The sequence below is a fragment of the Diabrotica virgifera genome, chromosome 3, assembly GCF_917563875.1.
Source record: "Diabrotica virgifera virgifera chromosome 3, PGI_DIABVI_V3a".
NCBI classification, from domain to species: Eukaryota; Metazoa; Arthropoda; class Insecta; order Coleoptera; family Chrysomelidae; genus Diabrotica; species Diabrotica virgifera.
In genome coordinates, this window is record NC_065445.1 from 272,274,639 (window position 1) to 272,301,753 (window position 27,115).

General features: G+C 33.5%; 1 protein-coding gene across 3 annotated transcripts in view; it reads left to right on the top strand.

Moving 5' to 3' along the window:
• The window catches only part of LOC114325561 (importin subunit beta-1), a 62,853-nt gene that overhangs the window by 30,007 nt on the left and 5,731 nt on the right, over window positions 1-27,115 (top strand). For 2 of the 3 annotated variants that reach the window (XM_028273641.2, XM_028273640.2), the window contains exons 2-8: window positions 3,459-3,700; window positions 7,534-8,177; window positions 13,443-13,740; window positions 16,545-16,803; window positions 18,655-18,851; window positions 20,409-20,598; window positions 24,195-24,794. In XM_028273641.2, the coding sequence (XP_028129442.1) occupies window positions 3,459-3,700; window positions 7,534-8,177; window positions 13,443-13,740; window positions 16,545-16,803; window positions 18,655-18,851; window positions 20,409-20,598; window positions 24,195-24,794 (2,430 nt within the window). The remainder of the gene's footprint in view (window positions 1-3,458; window positions 3,701-7,533; window positions 8,178-13,442; window positions 13,741-16,544; window positions 16,804-18,654; window positions 18,852-20,408; window positions 20,599-24,194; window positions 24,795-27,115) is intronic. The other variant, XM_028273642.2, reaches the window with a different exon arrangement.

Consider the following 27,115-nt stretch of genomic DNA (forward strand, 5'->3'; position numbering starts at 1 on the left):
GCACACAAACACATTGAAAAATGCCACAAAGAAAAAATGATTTCTGAACGATAATAATTGTTGGCAAAAATTTTAAATACGCATTTTCTGAAAAAAAAAATTATCTAACAAATATACTTACAATCATAACATGCATAAAAAAATAAAAAAGTAAAACTTGCATCGGGAATTGAACCCTTGAATTTCGTGCCGCTTTAACTCGTAATCGAAGCGTAGACTTACTCGTCCAATCCCACATTATTTATCATGTGGAAAAATACGGTAACTGAACGTTTTACTGTTTGACAGTTGTTTTGAAAATTAAATTATGTAGTTTAAATTTTGTGGAAGAAAATATAAAAATATAACAAAACAGTAAGAAAACAATATATTAGATGAAGATTGGTAGAACTTTTGTTGGTAATCAAATTAAGTATGTAAATCAAAGCATTACATACCTACTAGATAAATAAATCTACGCCAAAAAATCATAATTTAAAAATAAAAATCGAACCTAATTTGGGATTTCTCTCTAAAATCCGCATTCTTGAGAAAATAAATGTATGTATTTCAACCTAATCCAAATGTATAATTACAATATGATTATAATAAAAACTACTTACCAAATTAGAATGAGTTTTCCTTGTCCAAAATAGTCCAAAAGTCCCAAAATATAGGTATATGAAAACTATTTAAAAAGGCAGTATAACTATTAACTAACTTTTGTTTGTTGTTTCTTTTCACACAAATTTTAAAACGCAACAACCATAAATAATCTAACTACAGATGTGCCACAGCCGCCATATTGAATAATTTTTGACATGTCATTTGAACATCCAATCAGAACAAAGTTATAATGCGCATGCGCCCGGTCGCTAGGTTTTCCCATATAAAAATTTACCCTCTATCGCCGGTAAAGAAGTATAACTTCAAAAAGTATGAATCGTCCAGGATTAGAACCCGCGACCTTCCGTGTGCTTCCGTTCTCTGTCCCACCGCTCTGCCAACTACGCCATCGAGCCACTTGAATTGACACGTAAGTCTCGGATATAATTACACAACACGGCGACAAACTGTAAAAATGTTATGCCTACATATTTTATTATTTTACTACAGGGAAACACAAATCCAAAAACACAAGAATTATAATAAATAATACATTTCCTAAAACCACTAATATATTCTTTTAATGCCTTATTTGCACGGTTACAGATACATACATACCTATCTTGAAAGATTAGCAATGAACTACATACTGTCAGTGTGCGCAGGCGCGTGGTTCATGTACAATTTTACCCTCAAAAAGAATGTGTGTGTACTTTGTACGCATCTAAAAAGTTATACTTCTATTATAATATAATTTCAACGAAATAAATATACCTACTTAACAGTTACAATACAAAAAATTAACAATAATTACCAAAAATGAACCAAAACTTAACAATGCCAAATATTAAAAAAAAAAAGAAAAAAATATGAATCGTCCGGGATTTGTACCCGCAATCTCGCGATTTTTTGATCTCTGATCCAATGCTCTACCAACAAGGCCATCAAGCCGCATGCTACTTACCTTTCAGATATACATAATTATACATCATGGTGACAAGTGAAATATAAAAATAGATGTTTTATTATTTTACGCCCAAGGAAGACAAATCCAAAGACACAAAATTATAATTAAAAACCTTTTAAACCACCTTTTTCAAATTGCGCAAGTTGTATTATTAATATTAATGTTAATAAATGAAATATAAATATTTTGACGTTTCACAATTTGACAATTCACTTTTAACTGCAGTGCCTTAAAATTTTTAAAGCACTAGTGCCTTAAAGTAGCATTTTTAACGCTCCTATGGAGTCCTAAAAATTGCATTTTTAAGACGTTTGTAGAAAACTATATTTAAAAACACTAATATATTCTTTCCACACCTTTTCTGGACTAATACATACATAAATTAAAACATTTTGAAGTATAACTTCAAAAATATAATATGAAAACTATTTAAAAAGGCAGTATAACTATTAACCTTTGTTGTTTCTCTTCCCACAAATTTTAAAACGCAACAACCATACATAACCAAACCGTCAACCGTCCACACCACAGCTGCGCTACAGTTGCCATATTGGATAATTTTTGACATGTCATTTGAACATCCAATCAGAACAAAGTTATAATGCGCATGCGCCGGGATCGTAGGTTTTAACATATAAAAATTCACCCTCATATCGCACGTAAAGAAGTATAACTTCAAAAAGATCCCAATAATTTTAGGGGAATATGCGTAACACCTTCTGTGGTAGGTTGTATGAGAAAATCATTAAATAAAGGATAATGGATGGAGAAAAACAGAGTGGTTTTCGTCTCGGATGCTCATGTAATAAATAATATATTTTTTATTAAACAGCTCGTAGAAAAAACAACATTCAAAGCTGTTCTCCGAAAGCTCTATTGTCCCAGTCAACAACCTGTTAACCCTTTCACTGCGGATGACTCAAAAGACTTCATTCACTGCCTCACTGGAGGCTGACGATAAATTAAAGTATTTGCCCATACCGATGGCATTAAAAGACGTCATCAGCCTGTAACTTAAAAATTTAATGACGTCTTTCGACGTCATCCGCAGCGAAAGGGTTAAAAACAATGGAAAATCACGGAGTAAACAACTACATAAATGCCGTAAAATCATTTTACTGCTACGACTTCGACAAGGATGCTGCCTGTTACTAACCGTATATAAACTTTATATGGAAGAAACACTAAAAACTAGAATAAGAAATGTGGAAAGATGGAGATAAAAATTGGCGGCAACTATATTCCCAGCCTTTTGTTTGCCGACGATCAAATAATTTTAGCAAAAGACAAAGATATCTACACGATAAAAAAACTGTAAGAATAATTTGAAAGCTGGGGTTTGGAAATGAATTATGATAAAACGCAGTACATGGTCATTGCAAATACCGCAGAAAACTTGGAGGTAAATAACAACTCAATAAAATAAACAATAAACAAATGAATATAAAATATCAGATGAATTCTGCTTCTGATTTTCTTTGAACCTTGCTCATTTACCTACAACAGATGGAACACTTCGCGCCGATCTAGGCCGGCCATAAATCACAAATTCAGAGGGAAATAACGCTATTTCACGTTACGTTGATTTCCGTTTGTAGTTTTTATCTTTTTCTATGACATATTTTCCAAGGCGTGCCACGTTATGTTCTATTGGATCCCAGCTTTAAACAGCAAAAGCCTTTCCATTTTATTAAAAAAAGTCATTCTTGAACTGAGCTACTGTAGTTTTTATTTGTCAGTCTTCCTTGACGATTGGCAATTCCCCCCTGCAAGATAAAACACAATTTTTCAGTTTTCTTAAATACGTATCACACGGTAAGCATTTTACAAATATACTAAACAAAAAACCGAACAAGATAGGGATCTTGGTTTACTTAATTTCTATATTAATTTGACTCTTTTTCAGATAAAAATGAATTGGAACAAGCGTCATCGTTTCTCGAACAAGCTGCAGTGACTAACCTACTAGAATTTATCAAAACTCTATCAGATATATTAAGACATGGCGGAAATAGCCCTGTGGCCCGAATGGCCGCAGGTTTGCAGTTAAAAAATCAACTCACCTCTAAAGACTCCAACATAAAGACCACCTACCAACAACGGTGGTTAGCTTTTCCAGAGGACGTCCGGGGGTATATTAAAAATAACGTAAGTGCCCCTTTATTATGTTCTTATCACATTTACTTCTATCTCTTCTCTGCCTTTTTTTCCTGGTTATTATTTGCGCAGTTTTTGACAGCAGTGGGTCAATTCTGCATTCTATATTTTTTACCTTAACTAGTTTGTAAATATAGCTCCAGAGACGTATCGCATGTCGCAAAAAGTGGCGATGAATGACCAAAGAAATGTTGCTTACCTGACACGACTAAGAATATAACACTTTAGATACTTTTACTCCGCTCGGTCCATTATGCGCCAAAAGCGTTGAAAATGTATAAAAATGTTGAATAGTCGTCGATTATGCGCGAAAACTACCGAACATGCGCCAAAGGATTATGCGTCAACACTGTCGAATGTGTTGATTTTGCGCCAAAACGTAGACTAGGCGTAAAAAAATATTAAATATGCGTCTATTATGCGCGAAAACTATTAAATATGCGCCAAATAATGTATTTTGCGTCAAAAAACGTAGAATGTGCGTCTACTATGCGCGAGAACTATCGAATATACGCCGAAAAGTGTTTATTATGCGGAAAAACCGACAAATGTGTTGATTTTGCTTCAAAAATGTAGAATATGCTTTAAAAAACGTGAAAACGCATAAAGAATGTTAAATATTCGCGATTATGCGTGAAAACTGTCAGAAAACTACGTCGAAAAGTGTTTATTAAGCATATTTACTAAAAATTTTAAAAATATCAATGGATTGAATAAAATATGTCCAATTCAGAACGTTTTCGGACCTATCAGTCCATCATCAGTGAATTCGAATACTTGCTAAATAGCCCCAGAACCAAACAATGGTTGTAAATATAAGCGTGTTTATTAAGCGTCAAAAAGGTCGAACGTGTTGATTTTGATTCAAAAATGTAGAATATGCTTAAAAACGTTGAATATGCGTCGATTATGCGCGAAAACTGTTGAATATATGTCGAAAATGTTTATTATGCGTAAAAACCATCGAATGTGTTGATTTTGCTTCAAGAATGTAGAATATGCTTTAAAAAACGTGGAAATGTTGAATATTCGCGATTATGCGCGAAAACTATCGAACATGCGTCAAATGTTAATTATGCCACTGTCGAATATGTTGAGTTTGCGTCAAAAACGTAGACTAGGCGTAAAGAAATATTGAATATCACAAAAAGTGTTTATTATGCTTCAAAAACTTATATGCGACAGCAATGTTGAATATGCGTCTATTATGCGCGAAAAATACGTCAAAAAGTGTTTATTATGCGTCAAAAACGTCGAACGTGTTGATTTTGATTCAAAAATATAAAATATACTTTAAAAAACGTTGAATATGCGACGATTATGCACGAAAACTATCGAATGTTTGTTAATAAGTGTTAATTATGCGTCAAAAACGTCGATATCGTGTCAAAAGTAGTAGATTATGCGTCAAAAATGTTGAAATACGTCGATTATGCGTGAAAACTATCGAATATGCGCCAAAAAGTGTTAATAATGCTTCAAAACCGTCGAATGCGTCGATTTTGCGTTAAAAACGTAGAATATGCGCCAAAGGTATCAAACACACGTAAAAAGTATTTAGCCCAGTAAATGAACGGGAAATTCGGTGATACCGTGTAATTTTCAGGGGCAACTCCGAATTGCATGAAAATTTGGATTTAGGTTCTACTTACCCTCCACTTCAAAGTTGAAATTGTGCCGTTGGTTGCTTTTACTTGGGGGGTGACAGTCACCCCTTCTCGGGGGTGAAAAAACATACGTTCAAGATAAGACCGAAAATTGATAAACTGACTGACTCTAAGCAACTTTTGTTCTATAGAGTTTTTTACGTAAGTCAATACTTTTCGAGTTATTTACCATTGAAAATGTTGAATTTTCGACAAAAAAAACTACGTTTTCAGACGGCTTTTCGCAAATAACTCAAAAAGTAAATATTTTATCGAAAAAAAATATCCTTAGCAAAGTGTAGCTTATAAAAAACCCAAAAAAATGGTGTATCAGTTAAGTCTATAAATCAAATAAAAACAAAGTTGTAGCTCATGAAAAATACGTTCTTATTCGTCTAATTCCAAATCGAATATTTCAAGGTGAAATCACCGAAAAATTAAGCACTTTTCGGGAAAAACCCATTTAAACTTTTTTTAAAGTGTTTATAAAAAGCTTTGTTTGAATTGTTAACAAAAGTTTTAGCATTAAAAATAAGCGGGTTACGCTCAAAATAAAGTTGGCCCTCTTTTTTTTGTAAAAAATCATGAAAGTCTCGCCGTGTTTAGCTCCCCAAATGAAATTATTCGCTACCGCTTTACAAACAATTTACTTACCTATCTATTTTTTATATGATCTGTCAGTCTCACCGGTTTAAAGTGTTTACTTTTGAAAGGGTTATAATTGAGAAAGCTTGAATGGGTCACTAATCACGAGTGTATGCAAATTTTGTACAGCCATATCTTAACCAATTTTTGTCTTACGGAGAAACAAAATGAAACTAGCATATTTATAATAGCAAAACCTACATTTTTTTACTCTAAGATTTTTCTTATCACTAATACTTTTTAAGTTATTTTGAAAAAATGAAATTTTTAAAAAATTTATAGAAAATTTTTTTTTACTATAAAACCAAATGCTTTCAAAAATAAGCACTTCAAACCAATCAAACTTACAGATCATATAAACAATACACATACAGTTAAAATAGATGGTAAAGCCAAACGATTAATTTCATTTAGGGTGCTAAGTAGAAGGAGGTTTTCACGATTTTTTTACTAAATAAAAGGGGCCCACTTTTTTTTCAGTGTAACTCGTTTATTTTTGATGCTGTAAACTTTTGTAAAAAAGAAATAATAAGCTTTTTTTCTATACTTTAAAAATGTTAATAAGGTTTTCCCGAAAAACGCTTCTTTCTTCGGTGATTTGGCTTTGAATTATTCGATTTGGAATTAGACGAATAAGAACGTATTTTTCATGAGCTACAACTTTGCTTGTACTCAATTTGTAGACTTTACTAGTACACCATTTTTTTCGTTTTTTTATAGGCTACACTTTTGCTAAAAATATCGTTTTCGAGAAAATGTTTACTTTTTGAGTTATTTGGGAAAAAGGGTCTGAAAACGTAGTTTTTTTGGCGAAAAATCAACATTTTAAATCGCGAATAACTCGAAAAGTATTGACTTACGTAAAAAACTTTATAGAACAAAAGGTGCTTAAAATAAGTCAATTTATCCATTTCCGGCCTTATTTTAAACACGCGTTTTTCACCCCCGAGAAGGGGTAAATGTCACCCCCGAAGTAAAAGCAACCAACGGCACAAATTCAACTTTGAAGTGGAGGGTAAGTAGAACCTAAATCCAAATTTTCATGCAATTCGGAGTTGCCCCTGGAAATTACACTCCAAAACGGTCATTTATTGGGCTAATTGGTTATGTGTCAAAAGGGTCGATGATGCGTCAAAACGTTAATTAACGGCGAATATTCAATGGCTTTTGACGCATATCCGACGTTATTCGACACATACTCGTCACAAATTCGATTTTTTGGCGCATAATTGACGAATATTGCATGGTTTTTGACACATAATTTTGTAGGCGGGGTCAAAGCATTCGGAAGAGTCTTACTTCCTACTGTTTGGAGTATCTAAACCATCAAAAATGGCGTAAATACAGTCAAGACTACGTTGTATAGAAGAGCGCTTTATGTATCAACAGTGCAACATCTCCAATATTTATTATTCTAAATTTCAATAATGAAGGTTTGGTGTACCATTCTTGTTTACCAAAGTTTCTTTTGTTAACGACTTACAATCAGAGTTTATCAGAGTTCTTGTTATTTTACCATTTCTGTCTGTCTAGGTTGTGTGCGCACTTGGAACCGAAACCAGCAGACCATCATCCGCAGCTCAGTGCGTAGCATACGTCGCAGTAACAGAACTACCACAAGGGCAATGGCCAGATCTCATAGCAACGTTGGTCAACAATGTTTGCCATGCAAATTCCACAGAAATGCAAAAGGAAGCCACATTAGAAGCTATCGGTTATATATGCCAAGAAATCGACTCGGACGTATTAGTATCTCAATCAAACGACATCTTAACAGCCATAGTTCATGGAATGCGAGCCTCGGAACCGAGCAACCACGTTCGTTTAGCAGCTACACAGGCCCTACTAAACTCTCTAGAATTCACAAAGGCCAACTTTGACCAACCGACGGAACGGAACTATATCATGGAAGTCGTCTGTGAAGCCACGCAGTCTCCAGATTCACAGATCAGAGTGGCCGCTTTGCAGTGTCTAGTTAAGATTATGTCTTTGTATTATCAACACATGGAACCTTATATGGCTCCTGCTCTATTCCCTATCACTCTAGAAGCCATGAAGTCGGAAAACGATGCTGTTTCTCTACAGGGTATCGAATTCTGGTCTAACGTTAGTGATGAAGAGGTTGATTTGGCCATCGAAGATACCGAAGCCACTGAAGCAGGTCGACCACCTACAAGGTAAGCATTTTTTGTTTATTACACAAACACACAATTTTTTGTTTAGGGCCAGGGGGGTCTGGGGGTTGTAACCCCCCCCTTTGGGATGTACTTTGAGCTCTATACGTTTAACACCATTATTATTCCATACACCCTAGAGACCCTCCAGTAGTTGTACCCCCCCCCTTAGGATTATCCTGGTTACACTGTTGGGGTTGTGCTGATCACAAATATGTGCTTACTTTTTTCCGGTATGTCAGGTTTTCAGGGAAAGTGTCTTTGAAATTTTTCATAGAAACTGACAAAAATACTGAAATATTTATTGAAACTATACAGGGTGTCCCGGAAAATAGTGCGTTCCTTTAAGGTATAGGTAGAGGACACCATATAGAACAAAACACTCATATAACTTTTTTTCTAAATGCAACCGTTTGACGAAAAAATTAAAATACATTTTGGTATGCAAATTAAAATGTGGCAACTATGTGAGGTACGAAAATTTAAACGTAGACAATCCCATCTGTAGTAAACAGATAGTTTGGAAGAATCCTGTTTAGTGTCAGTGTCAATGCTGAAAATGTTTTCAAATCGTGAGTGCATTATCTATTATGTTATTATATTGATTATTTATGGCAGATCACTAAATGGAGAGGCATACTATAATTTTTTCTTTCAAAATGTTTTGCCTCTATTTCTCGTCGTATGAATACGTGTTTTCGTGAAAGTGGGTTACTTTAAATATTTATTAGGTATAATAATTATTTTTAAGTAAGTAATTAATTTATTTAATTATTTTAGTTCACAAATAAACAAATTACTGAAACATTATCTGATGTATTTAATTTCCACTGTAAACTCCAATGTAATTCAACGCCCTAGCCATTCAACACATTTAAAGCTTACTAAATACATAATACTGTAGTTTATTTTTAAACCAAGAGGAGTAAATTAAAAAGACAGATTCACACCCAAGAAAGTCACTAGAAATATCACCAAATACATCTTCTTTTTTGGTTGATCATATCTATCGGCTTTCGACGATAATCCATACATATTATATTATATTATACTAATACGTCGCTAAAGAGTTCTAAAAACAACTGTTTTTTATATAAAAGTAGACTAAAAATCTAAAAATTAAAGGAATAACCCAAAAAAACACAAGAAATCGTCGATATAACTTAATTAACCTATAAAATGACAGAAGTGTCAAAATTTTATAAATGTCATTAGTGTCAAAATTTCGTTACAGTGGAATAAGTTTGCCTGAGGTTGGACCAATTACAAACAAGAATTACGGCGCGGTAAATTTGAATTGCTCCTCTTGGTTAAAAAACAGACCATAGTTCAGTTAAAGGATTTGTTTTATGTTAAAAGACGTGTAATTCGTTTAAAATTATGGAATAGGTATTTCAATACATTTAACAAAAAATAATTTTAGTAAACAAATAGTAAATACATAAGTACTATTAGGTTGGCTTATTTTAAATACTGGAAATCACAAACGACTTCTATTTATCTGTTATTATTCAGTAGTGCGTACGATGTTGCCAGGCGATCTAAATTTCTGAACATTAAAATACAGGTATATGGAAAACAATGTAATCTTTTTTTTTTGAAACGGTTAACTTTGGAAAAAAATGGTATAGGACTTTTTGGTTCTAAATTGTATATTCTATCCATACCTTGAAGGAACGCACTATTTTTCGGGACACTCTGTATTTAATAGAAAATTACACTGCAAAATTGAGTTGTTCATAACAGAAACAATGCAGTATAATCTACGTTAAAAAATCGTTGGCATTTTTTAACAAATTCGTTTCTTTTTCCGTAAAAATTGAGTTTTGTATTTTTCTTTTTGTGGATTTTTGGACCTCTTCAAGGTCCAGCAGTAATCAGCAATCATTCTAATAACCTATCTTCCTTGGTAACATATCTTCTTGTCTTGATGGAACCCCTTTCATGTTCCCCTCTTCAAGGTTTTCTGGAAAATAGTCAACGTGAGAATCCAGAAAATGAAGTTTGACGCTCATATTGCGTCCCAGTTTTTTTTTATAATTTTTGGACCCTGTTGGCTACATTCTTTTCATAGTTTGGAGATTTGTTGTTTCCAAGGAAACCGTGTATGACTTCTACGAAAGAACTCCATGCTTCAGATTCATCCTGGGTCATTGTATTCTGGATCATTTTATCTGATTTTAAGGTTCGAATTTGAGGACCTACAACAATTCTTTCTTTCGGTTTTGCTTCAGAAAGTGCAGGATAGTTGTCGCACATGTATTTAAAGCAGCCACCTTGTTTGTTTAAAACTTTGACAAACTGCTTCATCAATACTAACTTTATGTGAAGGGGGCAAAAGAACTAATGTTGGGTCAACTAATGTATGACTTTGCACTCTTTTTGTCCTGGTATAAGTCTTCGTCCGAGTGGCCATCTTTCTTAACGTAATGGTTCATGCTCGACTGTCCCACTCGCACAAAAAACGTGGATACTTTGTGAACCTGGACTGCTGGCCCAAAAGCATGGATGTTATTTTGAGGTCTCCACAGAGTTGTCAGCAATATTGGCTATACTTTATTTTATGTAGCAACAGCTTAAGATTCTTATACGTTTCTTTGAGATACACGCAATGAGCAACAGGTACCGAGGAATAAGTATTACCATTGTACAAAAAGACACCCTTCAGACTTCTATTAGAAGAATCGATAAATAACTCCCATGATGTGGACTTGTAATTGTGAACCAGTGAACCATCTTGAGAGAAATATTCCGTGAATTCTTTTTCACCATTCCCATACCACGTAAATGTGGTTCTTAAACACAACAGATTTTTATCTTTCAGTCGTGATCATAAGATTTGTGCAGAATCTTTCGATATGACCAAGTCTCTCACTCGAGTCATTTAGTTTATCTTAGATAAACTGTTGAGGTTGGTCTACAGCAGGATTGAATTCGTCTTCATGAGTTTTTTCTTTTGAACTTTCGTCCGATGATTGCTGTTGGATGGTGTGAAGAATAGGTGGAGGAATGAGGATTCCTGGTTTATGAGGTACAGGTCGTTTAGCAGACGGTAAATCAGGGTACGGAATTATATGTTTATTTTTCGGATTGAAAACCTTAACACCACAGGAGCAAAAGTAACAGCCGTCCCATGGTTTTTTGGTTCCCTCCATTCCATAGGAGACTTCCCTCCACAGAAGTAAGCCTAATAAACTTTCTTGATAAATTGTGTCGTTTCTTTGATGCTTTGCCATCGTTAAATCAACACACATGTATCAAAATATATCAGCACTGTTTTTACACTTTCTTGACGACATTATTCTTTAACACCCCAAGTAGCACAATAAAAACATTTGTTTTATTTAAGGTTTATAAAGGTTTTGTTGTGGTAAAAGAAGATAATGGTTTTAAAGTTACCTTGTAGAGTTACTGCCAGAACTTTAAAACTGTTAATCATCTGTCACTAGTTTTAAAGTATCTAATAAGAGTATCAAATAAGACTAATTAATCTTAATAGATAATTTGTCTTATTGTAGTTTTAAAATTGTTTATTCTCAGTTCACTTTAAAACTAATCAGTTTTATAAAGAACTTCCGGACTGTTTGGTTTTATTAGACTCTCGTTTGTTAACTTTTAGTAGTATTGCAGTTTTAAAGATTCTCCTAATGTGCCTAATAAAACCTATTATTAAAACTACTTGATCTCAAGACAATTATGTCAGTAAAACATATGCCTTAAAATTATTTTTTTAGTTGTCTTTAAAGTTGCTTTCTTAAAAGCAATAAGTATACTACATTAAAACCAAACGCTCTTAACTGAATCAATTTGGTTATCGTATAGACTAAACTAGGCTTCTTATTAGAAACAATAAAACTAAACCCATCCCCTCTTCTTTTATGTCCAAAATGGTCGGCCATTTGTTTTAGAGCGAAACAGTGGTGTAGTGTGTTGTAAAAAGTGGAAGTACAGTTAATATGGAAGAAATATGTCACAAGGACTTAAAATATAAACGAACTGGTCATTTTAAAAGAAAAATACAACACACACAGCACTACGACGCTTCGATTTATGTTAGATTCACGTTAAAACCGAGTGGCATGATTGACAGCAGCATTAAAACTAAACGGTTTTAATTCCAAGGCAACCTTGCTTTTATGTAGGATATATGCTCTTGGCAAGGTATAAAATAAAACCATTTGATCTTAACAATTCTCTGTCGATAGACAAAATAGTTTTATTTGGATTTCGGCCATATTGCTTTCTGGAGATGCTGAAAGCCATGATAGATTACAATATAAGGCTAACATAAAAATTATAAATACGCGACTTAAAGACATAAATTCGATTTATTTTAACATTGAAACATTAAAATTGTAGATAAAATTATTTTTCTTTCAAATTAATATTTTTCGTATTATTTTTATTTTTTAATCGCCAAAAGTCAGAAATTTTAGGGCGCGTGAGTTATTTAGACCTCTTTTTGTTAACATTATCAATAAAGTTGGGTGTGCAAGTGTTTTTCTACCTTGACAGTCCGAAATAACCAAGTACATTTTATTATTTTATGATTACAAATGCCTACAGTCGGAAAAATTAAAGAATACCCATGAACGATCACATCAATCACTTATTTTGTATTTGCTATCTTTTTCTATTAATAACAAACGTTTGTTATAGAAATAGACAGCAGATACAAAATAAGTGATTGATGTGATCGTTCATGGGTATTCTTTCATTTTTCTGACTGTATGTACCTATCATAACACATCATGTAAAAATGTGTTGGCCTATATGGAGTATATGGGTTTAAAGGACCATTTAATATGGTAAATTGTCTTTAAAGGTCTCCATTTAAGAAACCTTTTTAAGTTGCACTTAAAGTGTCTTTTAACATGGTTTTAAAATCACCTTCACAGCAGCTTTAAAACCAGTTGCTTAAGAAAACAAAGTTTTAAGAAGGTTTTTATTTTTGGTTTTATTGACCTCTTTCAGAGTGGGCCCTTTTATGCTGAAAGCGGTTTTATTGCAACCTTAAGGTTTACTTAAAAACCAAATGGTTTTAATTTTAGGTTTATTCTACAGTTTTAAAGCATCCTTAAAAGAATTAATAAACCCATTCGGTGCTACTTGGGACAGTATCAAATTCAAAACACCAAAAATCATGTCGGCCTGTGTTATCAAAGTTGCAGATATGCGCATTCTTTGTTCTGTCTCGGTTTTATAAAATAACATATCACAAATACTAATTTAAATGTAGACATAACATTCTATGTTGATGTATTTCAGATGTTCACGGCACTACGCCAAAGGTGCCCTACAATATATAGTACCGATTCTGCTGCAAAAATTAACGAAACAGGAAGAACTGGACGACGAAGACGATTGGAATCCTTGCAAAGCAGCCGGCGTTTGCTTAATGCTTCTCGCCACGTGTTGCGAAGACGAAATCGTTCCACACGTTCTGCCCTTCATCAAAGAAAATATTAAGTCTGATAATTGGCGATTCCGAGATGCTTCTTTGATGGCTTTCGGATCTATTTTAGGTGGTTTGGAGAGTACTACTTTGAGACCGCTTGTTGAACAGGTAAGGCATGATTCAGAGTAACATTTTGAAGTTAAACTAATCAAAAAGTACATTTTTTTATTCCTTACTTTTCAATGAGGTCGACAAAATTAAAATTTTCAGATTCCTAGTTACTCAAAATGCGAAAAGACGGTTTTCTCTACATTTTTCATGTTTGTGACACGTAATCTCAAAACCAATGCCTTAAAAAAATTCTGTAGACAATTTCGTACCCCGCACTTTTGAATGCCAGTGTTAAAATTACTATTTTTTGGAACATAATGTAAAAACCATTATCTTAAAAATTGTCTCTGTATAATTTTTGTTCCATTAAACACTATTTCGCGTGTTTTACTTCTAACACGTGATATGGTCCTTTTCATGAGCATTTTTCAGTGCGTCACAAATAATAAAATGAGAAAAAAGGTAGGTCCGTGATAATACATATTTATAACATTTATTCTAACATGACATTTTAGTTAAATCTGACAGTTGTCACATTTTATTTGCAATTTGACATAAAAACAAATTCTGTTTATTGCATTTATATAATGGTATTTTCTTTTATTTGTATAGTGTTATAAATTGTACAGATTATATTCGTAGATATATTATATAATTCGTAAATCTTTTTTTTTTCGATTATAGCGCCATCTATCGACAACTAGAATAAATGTTATAAATGTCTGTAATCACCGACGTGCCTTTTTTTCTGTCACGTACAATTTAATGCGTTAGAAAGAAATCGAAAAACTGTGACGCACTGAAAGATGCTCATGAGAAAAAGAATATACAGTGCTAGTCAAAAGTCCGTACCCCCCTCGTATCTTTTGAACTGTTATACCTATACAGTCAAACCCGCTTATTAGAATACCTCTTTAAGGAATATCCCGGTTTAAGGAATAGAAATTTGAGGTCCCGAAACGTTTCTAATAGCAACCAGTGATCGGTTATTAGAATGTCCCGGATATAGGAATACTTTTGATTAGAACGAAGGCTATTCCAATAAGCGGGTTCGACTGTAATAGTGAAATTTGGAGGGAGGAAATAAACGGACGTGAGCTTCTTAACTAGTCATGACAGGTGACGTAATAGTGACAGATGACGTTGCAGAGCCACTGTGACCGATAATTTTAAATGGGACCCTATGGCAAGTGATACCTCGTTTGAAACGTATTCAAAATATCTATTCAGTTATACTAATTTTTTTGGGTTTTAGTTGATTTGAATTTTGGTGAATAAATTAAATGAATATAATATTTTAGTTTCGCATTTAATTAATAAAAATTCAACTCTCCGCCTATGGTTTTTTTGTCTGAATATGAAAACTGAGTTGTAAAAAAAATAGAATTTAAAAATTATGTTTCCACAAGGTTTGCACAATATCGCTTACCTGGAAATCGGTGATGTTTAGGATATGGTAAACTTGTAGATCCAATGGGTGACTCAATGCTGGACTCCTTCCATGGAATTCGCGATGCACGTGGAACGCGGGACGGTACCGTCAAGATCACGAAAGGGAGTACCTTTTTCGTTGAAAGCTTGAAGCGAAATCACAGTAGTGGTACCTTGTCCTTAAAGTACTTAACGCATGTCCAGTTTTATACATGCGTACCGAAAGCGATAAGCTTTGAGCTTGTGGATAATTTTAAAAATTGACATTAAGAAGGTTATTCCGCGTCATTTTACAGGGGGCATACCAAAATAACTAAATATAATTAAATTGTCTAAAGCTTATTCTACCCGAAAATAAATAAATAGTAGAATCATAGCAATATTAAAATAAAGAAATAAGGATTCCCGAACAAAAAGGTTGACGTTTTTCAATTCTCTAGTAGTTTTTACGTCAACGTCAACTTTTTTGACAAGTAATTATATGCGGAATTTTGAATTTTTATTAATTAAATGCGAAACTCCAATTTTATATTTATTTCATTTAATCATCAAAATTAGCTTAAACTCAAACAAAATTAGTATGACAATAGGTATTTTGAATACCTTTCAATCGAGGTATCACTTGCCATAAGGTCCCATTTAAAATTATCGGTCACAGTGGCTCTGTAGCGTCATCTGTCATTATTACGTCACCTGTCATGACTAGTTAAGAAGCTCACGTCCGTTTATTTCCTCCCTCCAAATTTCACTATTATAGGTATAACCGTTCAAAAGATACGAGGGGGTTACGGACTTTTGACTAGCACTGTATAAGTTCTTTTAGTGAACATTCATAAATGCAGCACTATTATAACAAACAGCTCCTCATCACAGTGGACATTTGTTGTATATCTTCTTCTTTTGGCATCATAACTGGATGGGTCTGGCTATATCCTTCCATTCAGATCTTTCTTGTGCCCTTCTCCTTGGGTCTCTTATGTTCATGGTTTTCAGGTCGTCTTCAACGTCATCCAACCATCTCGTTCTGGACCTCCTTTTGACAGCCATGACAGTCTTTGACTTTTTACAAATCTTATAATATCATACCCTTCATACAATTCATAACCTCGTGGTTTCTCCTGATCCTCTTTGTGCCGTCTTCCTCTTGCAGCGGGCCATATACTTTTCTCAGTGTCTTTCTCTCTGATGTCCTTAGTTGGATTTTATCGTTTTTTGTCATTATCGAGGTTTCACAACTATAGGTTACTACGGGTCTGATCAATGTTTTGTAGGTAGTCATTTTAGTTCTTTTGTCTAATAATTTATTTGTAGTATATATAACATATTCGAAATGATGAACTGCAGGTGTCATTTTTGGAATAAAAGTACCTACATTGCTAATTCTATTAGTTAAGAGTTAATGAGTAATTTGCCATATAAATATTTTTCAGGCGATGCCGACCTTGATAGATCTGATGTACGACAATAGCGTTATCGTAAGAGACACAGCCGCCTGGAACTTCGGCAGAATTTGCGAAATCATTCCGGAGGCGGCCATCAACGAAACCTTCCTCAAACCGCTATTAGAAAGCTTGATCACAGGCCTCAAGGCCGAACCTCGTGTTGCCGCCAATGTCTGTTGGGCGTTCTCTGGATTGGTGGAGGCAGCTTACGAAAATGCCGACGTTAATGAAGAAACCGGTACTCCAGGTAAGTCTGTCATGCATTTTTGTAATTAAAAAAAATATTTGTATTGAACCATTAACAATATTCCATCCGCACCGTGTATCAGGTTCTTTGATGACTTATCTTTTGCTTTAGTAATGCTCTATAACCTTTATACATATATGTACCTTATACTCTTGGTTGTTTCCAACTCTCCATACAGCTTTGCAGACGATCTTTCCTTAGCAATAGTTACAAGGCGCCTTGCTTCCCTCTTGCTACCTTGTATATATCTTTATCTTCTTCTCTTTTAGCCCTGTCATACCTGTTTCTAACCTATTTCTTCTTCCTAACCTTTTGTTGCATTTCATCGTTCCACCACCAAGTTTGTTTGTCCCTAGGAAGCCCTTTACCAGATGTTTTTCATAGGACATTCTCTCTTACTTAGTATTATAAGATGCTAGCTTTCTCAAAATCATTTTTGTCCATTTTTTTTCATTATTTGTGATACACCACCATAATCTTTTGTTTTTAATTATATATAATTGTTCCGAATGGCTTGGGAACGATTAACTAAAATTAAAATAAATGTAAACACAACAAACTTTCAATAATATATTTATTTTAATCGGTAAAAAGACGTGTTTTTCTTATATCTCGTAAGGGTGTGTTGTTGACCTATCCTGACACCCGCTGGGGTGTGACTCCCGACGGGAGGTTGTGAATCGACTGCCGTGGCTGAAAACAACCACAACCGCTAATATGTTTGTGTTTCTACCATCTGGCCAGAAAGGCGATAAATTATTTAGATCTGCCGTTTAAAAGTTGAAACATTTCTGCAGTTTTATGAAACGTCTTCGAATGCATCTCCAGAGTGAGTTATTGACATAAGGTCTGATAAGGTAATTAATTTATGGGGAATTCAGTTTGTTAAACTGAACACACTAAGAGCATATAGGTCTGGATCCCGCGTATGAAAAAAAAGTTGATTAATAGCAAACTGAAAATTTGTTAATAGCTTAAGGGTGTCTAGTCGGCCAAACTTTGATATATGGGAACACTGGAACAGGGGAAGTTTTAATTGTGGAACAGGTTAAAAATTTGGAACGGTCAGATCACAAAAACGGCACATGTATTTTGTCCGACAGAACAGACTTAAACTCTCCGAACAGAGATTAAACTCTCATGCAAAAATCAGACTGCTATTTATCACCGAATGGGCGTTTTAATGCGTCGAACATGTAGAATATGTCAAATGACAGGAATTATGACAGGTGATAAATAGCAGTCTGATTTTTGCATGAGAGTTTAATCTGTGTTCGGAGAGTTTAAGTCTGTTCTGTCGGACAAAATAAATGTGCCGTTTTCGTGGTCTGACCGTTCCAAATTTTTAACCTGTTCCATAATTAAAACTGCCCTGTTACAGTGTTCCCGTATATCAAAGTTTATCCGACTGACACCCTTAAGCTGTTAACACATTTTTAGCTTGCTCTTATCAACTTTTTTTTCATACGCGGGATCCAGACCTAATATGGATAGGGATACATTTCGTTTCGTAAAACCGTGCCCTTCTTAGCATCTGGTTTGTATATTAAATATGAATTTTATATGATCCATATTATTTCGTTTTGAGAAAAGTTATTAAAAATTAAAATTAGCAAAAATAGTAATTAAAGCGTGTCGCCACATAATAATTAATAAACTTAATATAATGGTACTAGAGAAACTGTGATACTTCTTGTTGGTCTAATCAAGATTTATTTATAGTTGATTATATTGAGTAGGACCTTACATTGTTGAGGAAATATCTCCAGAATGTTGTTTATGTATAGAATGTGAATATTCTTCAGTTAAAAAAGCCACCCTTTTTCCTGACTTTTCGTATGTTGGTTTCAGATACTTACGTCTTGTCACAATACTTCGAGTTCATTATACAAAGACTGCTTGAAACAACGGATCGACCCGATGGCGCCCAACACAATTTACGACCTGCAGCCTACGAAGCCCTCATGGAAATGGTGAAAAACTCACCCAAAGATTGCTATGTCACCGTGCAAAAGACTACAATGGTCATTTTGGACAGATTACATCAGGTAATACCTAAGAAAGCATCATTTAAGATACTTGATATTAAGGTTTGTTGCTGTATATTTCACAGTTCAAATTCGCTTTTCATAAAATTAATATTTTTTATCTGGGACTTTTACTTTCTGAATTAAAAAAATCGATTTTTTTTACGTAAAGACATTCCTTAGATCATAGAAATAGTGTCCTCAAATTTTTATTAAGAAATTCTAAATAGAAACGAAGTTCTAGCTGTATTTATAATGGTACCTACCTGAGCTAAAACTCGTTTGTATACAACGAGCGCGACGTCTGACCTGTGTAGCTGCAGCTCGACAGTTGGGTTCTAAAACTTATAAAGCGAGAACTTGTTTTATACTAATGAAGTGTATCGAAAATTGTTTTGAAAATCGGAATAAATGCCTGGATCTGGTGGTCATCTAAAAGGCAGTCGAAGTAAGGGGATACATCAAAATAAGCATACCTAATATTAAAAGACAATTTAAAGGTAATTAGTTTGCTGCAGAAAACAATAATTCTGAATTCCCAGTTCCTCGGCAAAAAATTAGTAATGATGTCTACAAAAATTGGGTAAAACCAACAAGTTGGTGGTAAAATATCCACGAATTATAAAACAATCCTTTTACTGACTATTTACAACTTTTACGGGACAGATTTTGAAAACACATTTTTCAAAATTGGGAGACGTTTTTCTCAAAATCTACTACAACAATCTCAGTAAACCAAAATTGTTCTGATTTTTTATATAAACTACTACGAAATAAACCTCTAGAAAATTTAAAAAATCCCTACCTTTTTAGTACATGGGTAAATTCACCCACAAAACAGACGTTTTTTCGAACTACATATAAAATAGTGTATAAAGGATAGAATCATAAAAAAATTATCTTTTGAAAGGTTTGTCTATTAGTTTTAAATCTCACGATTTTTCTTTGTGACAACTAAGACCATTGGCCTGGTACATTAATGTATAGTGCGTGTGGTGAGTAAATGTCTTGTTACTTAGAAAAGATGACTTCATTGTCTTTACAAAGAGACGTTAATTGTACCCGAACGTCTACGATTCCTCAGGTGAGTACCGGTCTCGTAAGGACAGAAATTATTTTATTTATTAAATTTTTAATAAAGAAACATTTTCTACCCAACTGGAATTAGGAACTCACAACCCTTAGATCCAAAGTTAGGCTCTCTTACCACTGAGCCACAAAGTGGGGTGGTCTCACTAATTGAATCCTGTTGGAATTAAATAAAAAGTTGTTACAGGAAGACAGAAAAGTGTCTCCCAAATTAAAATGCATCTTTTGGAAGACGCGCTTTGCAGTGGTGAAAAACAGCTAAAGTGCCAAAATAATTTTTTTTTCGTATGCCTCGAAACCTTCAACGTGTAAAAAAATTATAACCATAAATGTAACAGTTTTTTCTTTAAAAATATTTAAAAATTGACTTTTTTTATAACTTAAAAAGTAAAAGTTCCCTAAAAAAACAAAATGTGTCTGTTGTTTGACATTAAATGTCGTTTATATTTTTCCGAACATACCTTAATATTATGTTATATACGACTACAGGTCTTACAGATGGAAACTCACATAAGCAGCCACAACGATAGATCGCAATTCAACGATCTCCAGAGCCTTTTGTGTGCCACTCTTCAGTCAGTACTCAGAAAAGTTACCCCAGAAGATGCGCCTCACATCTCAGACGCCATAATGACCGCCATGTTGACCATGTTCAATTCCAATTCATGTAAGAGTGGAGGTACGTATTAAGAGGGAAGGAACAAAATGCAAAATTTTGACGCATGTCAAAATTTTCAACGTGTTTTAAATGTATTCATTTTTTTCGAATCCTGAGAAAACTAATAAATATTTAAAAAAAATTTAAACGCAGAAGGAAATATTACGTTATTACCGAGGGCCGAAAGTGCCTGGAAACTTCTGTAACATTTATTTTAATAAGTTACAGGGATGAAAACAAAAGAGAAAATTTAGTGTGATTTTTAATTGCAAATATTTCATTCAAAAGAAACTTTTTATTTATTCTAAGGGACTTTCGGCCCTCGGTAATAAAGTAGTCTTTCATTTTGCGTTTAAATTTTTCAAAAATACTTTCAGCAAAGAGGAAATGAAATCTTTAAAAATTTTAAATGATGACTCCATAACAATCCTACCAGCGGATAAAGGCAATGCAACTGTAATAATGAATAAAATACAATATGAGGACAAAATTACAGATATAATTACAAATGGACCTTATACCAAATTAACGAAGGATCCAACGAAGACACTGGAAAACAAAATATATAGAACTTTATTCAAATTTAAAACTGATCTAACATACAATCAAAGAAAATTAATGACACCTCACTACAGTAAGACACCACATTTTTATGGAGTGCCGAAAATTCATAAAGGGAACATACCACTTAGACCCATTTGTAGTACTATCAATTCTCCTTGTAGTGAACTATCAAAAATTTTATTAAACATTATAAAACCATTTGCTAATAATGATGACACATTTATAAAAAAGACAAAACATTTTTTAAACAAATTATCAACTATTGAATTTAATCCAAATAATATTTTAGTAAGTTTTGACATAAACAGTTTATTTACAAATGTGCCATTAGATAAAATTTTGATTATGTTTAATCAAAACGAAATTAGATAATGATAATACATTGACAACTAGGACAAGACTAAATGTATCAGCTATAATGGAGTTATTGCCATTATGTACTAATAATACCTATTTTCAACTAAATAATGAATTCTATAAACAAAATTTTGGTCTAGCAATGGGCTCTTCTTTATCCCTATTATTGGCTAATATATTTATGGAGGATTTCGAAACTAATATCATTTCTACACAAAATTTAAAACCCACTGTATGGTGGAGATATGTAGATGATGTGTTTTCAATATAGCTTCATAGATCAGATGTTGGATACATTCCTGAATATTATAAACGATCAAGAAGAGAATAAAATTTACGATGGAAAAGGACTACAATAACACTTTGCCTTTCCTCGATGTTTTAGTCTCAAAGAAGGATACTTGATATGAGACTCATGTGTATAGAAAACTAACACACACCAACAGATATCTCAATTACCAATCAAATCACAACATCAACGTTAAAAAGGGAATCATTAAATCCTTATATGATAGAGCCAAAATTACTTGTTCTAACGAAAATTAATTTTCAGAAGAAAAACAATTGTTAACATCTGTTTTATTAAAAAATGATTATCCTCTTTCGTTTATAAATAAGGAATTGTCAAGATTGGATCGAATGGAACAGAACAACTTAGAACGGGATTCTACAACATTCACAAGAAATAATATGAAGAAAATATCAATACCATATATAAAAGGACTATCCGAGAAACCTAAAACAATAGGAAATAAATTCAACATTTCAACAACATTCAAAACAACAAACAAATTTAGATCTATTCTATCTAAAACTAAACCTACCAATGAACAAGAAAGAACAAAGAATTGTATTTATAAAATACCTTGTGAATGCGAACAATTTTATTTCGGTGAAACATCAAGACCATTAAACGTTAGAATAAGTGAACATCGGTCTTATATTAAAAATAGAGAATTTGATAGATCTCAAATATGTCATCACGCATGGGATAATGAACATACAGTTCAGTGGAGAGATTCAAGTATAGTCCTGAAAGAATCAGATAGTAAAAAGAGAAAAATCAAAGAAGCGGCTCTAATTATGCTAAATGAAACCAATTGTGTCGCAAATTCCTCGGTAGAATGCAGTAGGATGTGGTTACCCATACTGAAAGAGGAAGTCAATAGAAAGAAAATACCACGATTAGTAAGTCAATAACATATCGAGTTAGTACAAATTTTATATTTTAGTATTACTTATTGTATATCTATGTATTATTAATATTATTTATAATTTAAACATATTAAAGTCAGAATTTGGTATTAGTTTTTTGAAGGCAAATTAAATGTAAGACCAAATACTTACGATGTCGGGATAGTATCACCGAGGTTTTTTCCTGGTTTTCCCTCGTGATTTACTATGGAATCTCTAACGCGAGAATTTTACTGTCATCGTTGCATTTGGTTGTCTTTTTAAAGACAGATCACATGCTATGATTTTTTTGCGACGGATATTCTTGAGTTGGGATTGATTTCATGTAATCGAATGAACTATCTTTTAGTAAAGTCGTCCCAGAAACGCAACTCATAAATATTGATGTTGTTCTGAAGCTATTTTCTTGTGGCATTTTTATAATCAAGTATATTCAAATGGGAAATAAGCCACAATTTTACCTAAAAATGATTTTATTAACGTTTCGACACCCAAGTCGGGTGTCGTTGTCAAAATACAAAATAATACTAAATAAACAAAAATGTTGTTGCTTAGTAAAAAATTCTTCTAATAATTTATTTAATCTGACTCATTTATATCGGCAATTCAGACACGTATTATACATTTTAAAGTAGACGACTTTAAAATGATATTGCCAATATTGATGAGTTGCGTTCCTGGGACGACTTTATTAAAAGATAGTTCATTCGATTACATGAAATCAATCCCAACTCAAGAATATCCATTGATTGATTTCATGTAATCGAATGAACTATCTTTTAATAAAGTCGTCCCAGGAACGCAACTCATCAATATTGGCAATATCATTTTAAAGTCGTCTACTTTAAAATGTATAATACGTGTCTGAATTGCCGATATAAATGAGTCAGATTAAATAAATTATTAGAAGAATTTTTTACTAAGCAACAACATTTTTGTTTATTTAGTATTATTTTGTATTTTGACAACGACACCCGACTTGGGCGTCGAAACGTTAATAAAATCATTTTTAGGTAAAATTGTGGCTTATTTCCCATTTGAATATACTTGATTATAAATATTGGCAATATCATTTTAAAGTCTTCTATTTTAAAATGTAGAATATATGTCTGAATTGCCAATATAAATGAGTCAGATTAAGTAAATTATTAGATGAATTTTTTTTTACTTAGCAACAACATTTTTGTTTAATTTAGTAGTATTTTGTATTTTGACAACGGCACCCGATTTGGGCGTCTAAACGTTAATAAAATTATTTTTTCAATTTAATTGTGGATTATTTCCCATCTAAATAGTCAAAAATACGTATTTTTTCTCTGGATTCGAAAAAGAAATGAATAAATACATTTAAAACACATTGAAAATTTTGACATGCGTCAAAATTTTGCATTTTGCTCCGTTCTCCTTAAACAATCATCTAATTCAATTTTTCGATTATCTGGGTAACCGCCAAATAGCATGTGTACATTTTATGTTCTAATTGAGCTCTTGTCTGTTGGTAGGTGTTCAAGAAGACGCTATTATGGCCGTCTCGACGCTGGTCGAAGTCCTGGGAGAAAACTTCATAAAATACATGGACGCCTTCAAACCGTTCCTCTACCTCGGATTGAAGAACCACCAAGAATACCAAGTGTGCGTTACGGCAGTGGGCTTAACCGGCGACATCTTCAGAGCTCTCAAACTGAAAGCGCTACCATACTGTGATGAAATAATGACCTTATTACTAGAAAATCTCCGCGATCAGTCAGTCCATCGTAGTGTGAAGCCTGAGATCTTGGGCGTGTTCGGAGACATCGGTCTCAGCATCGGCTCCGAGTTCAAGAAGTACCTCGAGGTGGTTCTGTCCACTTTGGCTCAGGCTTCGCAGGCGCAAGTCGACCGCAACGACTTCGACATGATCGATTATCTTAACGACCTAAGAGAGGGAGTTTTAGAAGCTTATACCGGCATCATACAAGGGCTTAAGGGTGACGGGCCCACTCCACATCCTGACGTTTTGATACTTGAACCCCACATTCCATTTATCGTTCAATTTATTACTGTCGTAGCACAAGATACGGAACATTCTGATAGTATTATAGCTGCCGCAGCTGGTATTGTAGGTGAGTACACTGACATTTTTATTTTATTAAATTCGGTATGAAATAGTTGTCAATGACCTCACTAGAATTTCAAAAACAATTTTTTGGGAGCGTGCCTAATTATTTTTACAATAAATTCAAATCGTCCTTCGTATAACGTCTTCTTCTTCTTCTTCGTCTAGCCATTCACGTCCACATCTGAACATAAGCCTCTTCAAGTCTTCCTTTCCATTGTTTTTTGAAGATATTCTTCTTTAGGCGTGATTCGATTGAGGGTAAAATTGTACATAAATCTGCGCGCCTGCGCACACAGACAGTATGTAGTTCCTTGCTAATCTTTCAAGATAGGTATTTATGTATCTGTATCCGTGCAAATAAGTCATTAAAAGAATATATTAGTGTTTTTAGTAAATGTATTATTTATTATAATTCTTGTGTTTTTGGATTTGTGTTTCTCTGTAGTAAAATAATTATTTTACACTACATAACATTTTTACACTACTTGTCGCCGTAATGTGTAATTATATCCGAAACTTACATGTCAATTAGAAGAACCTCGCTGGTGTAATGGGTAGGGCGTTAGCTCCGTGATTGGAATGACGCGGGTTCAAATCCTGGGCAATTCATATATTTTTTTATTTTTGGTTGTTTTAATAAAAATCTTTTGAAAGTGGTAGATAAGAAAGTTAGTTTAATTTTTAAATAAAATACAAATAACCTGTTAAGTATATTTACTTCGTTGAAATTACCTATATAATAGAAGAATATCTTCTTACGTGCGTACAAAGTACACACACATTCTTTTTTTGTTGTACGCTACTTGTAGCCAATTTTTCCCGGCAGTTCGTTTCAGATCATCTGTCCATCTCATAGGAGGTCTGCCTCTGGGTCTTTTGTGTTCGTATGGTCTCCAGGTTAGAATTGTTCTGTGTCATTTGTTTAGATCGCTCCTAGCTACATGTCCAACGTATTCCCATTTCAATTTTAATGTTTTTGTACCACATCGGTGACTTTGGTTTTCTATCTTATCCATGTGTTTGTGTTCCTGTCCTTACGTGATATGCCAAACATTACTCTTTCCATCGCGTGTTGAATGACTCATAGTATGTTCATATTCTTTTTTGTGATTGTCCATGTTTGTGCCCCATATGTTAATATCGGAATGATGCATGCATCAAAAACTTTAGATCTAAGATGTAGTTGAATTTGCTGATTTCTGAGTATATAGTTCAGTTTGCCGAATGCTGCCCACGCTAACTTTCTTCTTCTTTTTATTTCTTGCGTTTGAATTTCCCTATTTAGTATTATTTTTTGTCCTAAGTATATATATTCTTCAACTTTTTCTATAACTTTGTTGTTTATTATTGTCATCGTTTCTTCGGAGTGCATGACTTTTGCTTTGTTTAAATTCATTTTCAGTCCTATTTTAGAAGATTCTGTGTGTAGTTCTGAAAGCATGGTTTGCAGTTCTTGTAGATCAGTAGCTATCAGGATTATGTCATCCGCAAATCGTAGATTACTGAGGTAGCGGCCATTGATGTTTATTCCCTTATATTTCCAATTTAGGTTTTTAAAAACCCTCCCTGTCTCCCTGTTTGACTCCCCTGTTTAATGGTACAGGGTTGGTGTATTCATTTTCATTTAGGTAGTATGTAGCTGTAGCTTGGTTCATAGTTTCCTTTATTATATCCAAGTTAATATATCTGCTGTCTATTCTACAATTTTGCATTGCGTTTATTACGGCCGTGTGTTCTATAGTGTCGAAAGCTTTTTCGTAGTCTACAAATGCTATAAAAACTGGAAACTTGTATTCATTACATTTTTCTATTAATATTTTTGTGGTTAACAGGTGATCGGAAGTTGAATAGCCTTTTCTAAAACCTGCCTGTTCATATGGTTGGTATTCATGTAATTTCCTTAATGGTCGTATAACGTAAGCCTTAAAAATATGAAAAATCGAAAAGCACCTGGGAAAGATGGAATAGCTAATGAACTTTTAAAATACGGAGGAGAGAGACTTCACAAAGATCTGAATATCCTGATAAGTAAATTAATAAATACAGGAAGAATTTCAGAAGAATGGAGAACCACTCAAATGGTAGCATTATTTAAGAAAGGTGATTTATAAGTGGAAGAACAACAAGGATTTAGAAGTGCAAGATCATGTAACGATATGCAGTTTTTGTGATAAGGCAAATAGCGGAGAAATCATTAGAATATAACAAGCCAGCCTTTTTCTGTTTCATAGACCTAGAGAAAGCGTTTGATAGAATACAATTAAAAGATGTGATACACCTACTATATGACAAAAATTTACCAATGGATATCATAAAACTGATAGA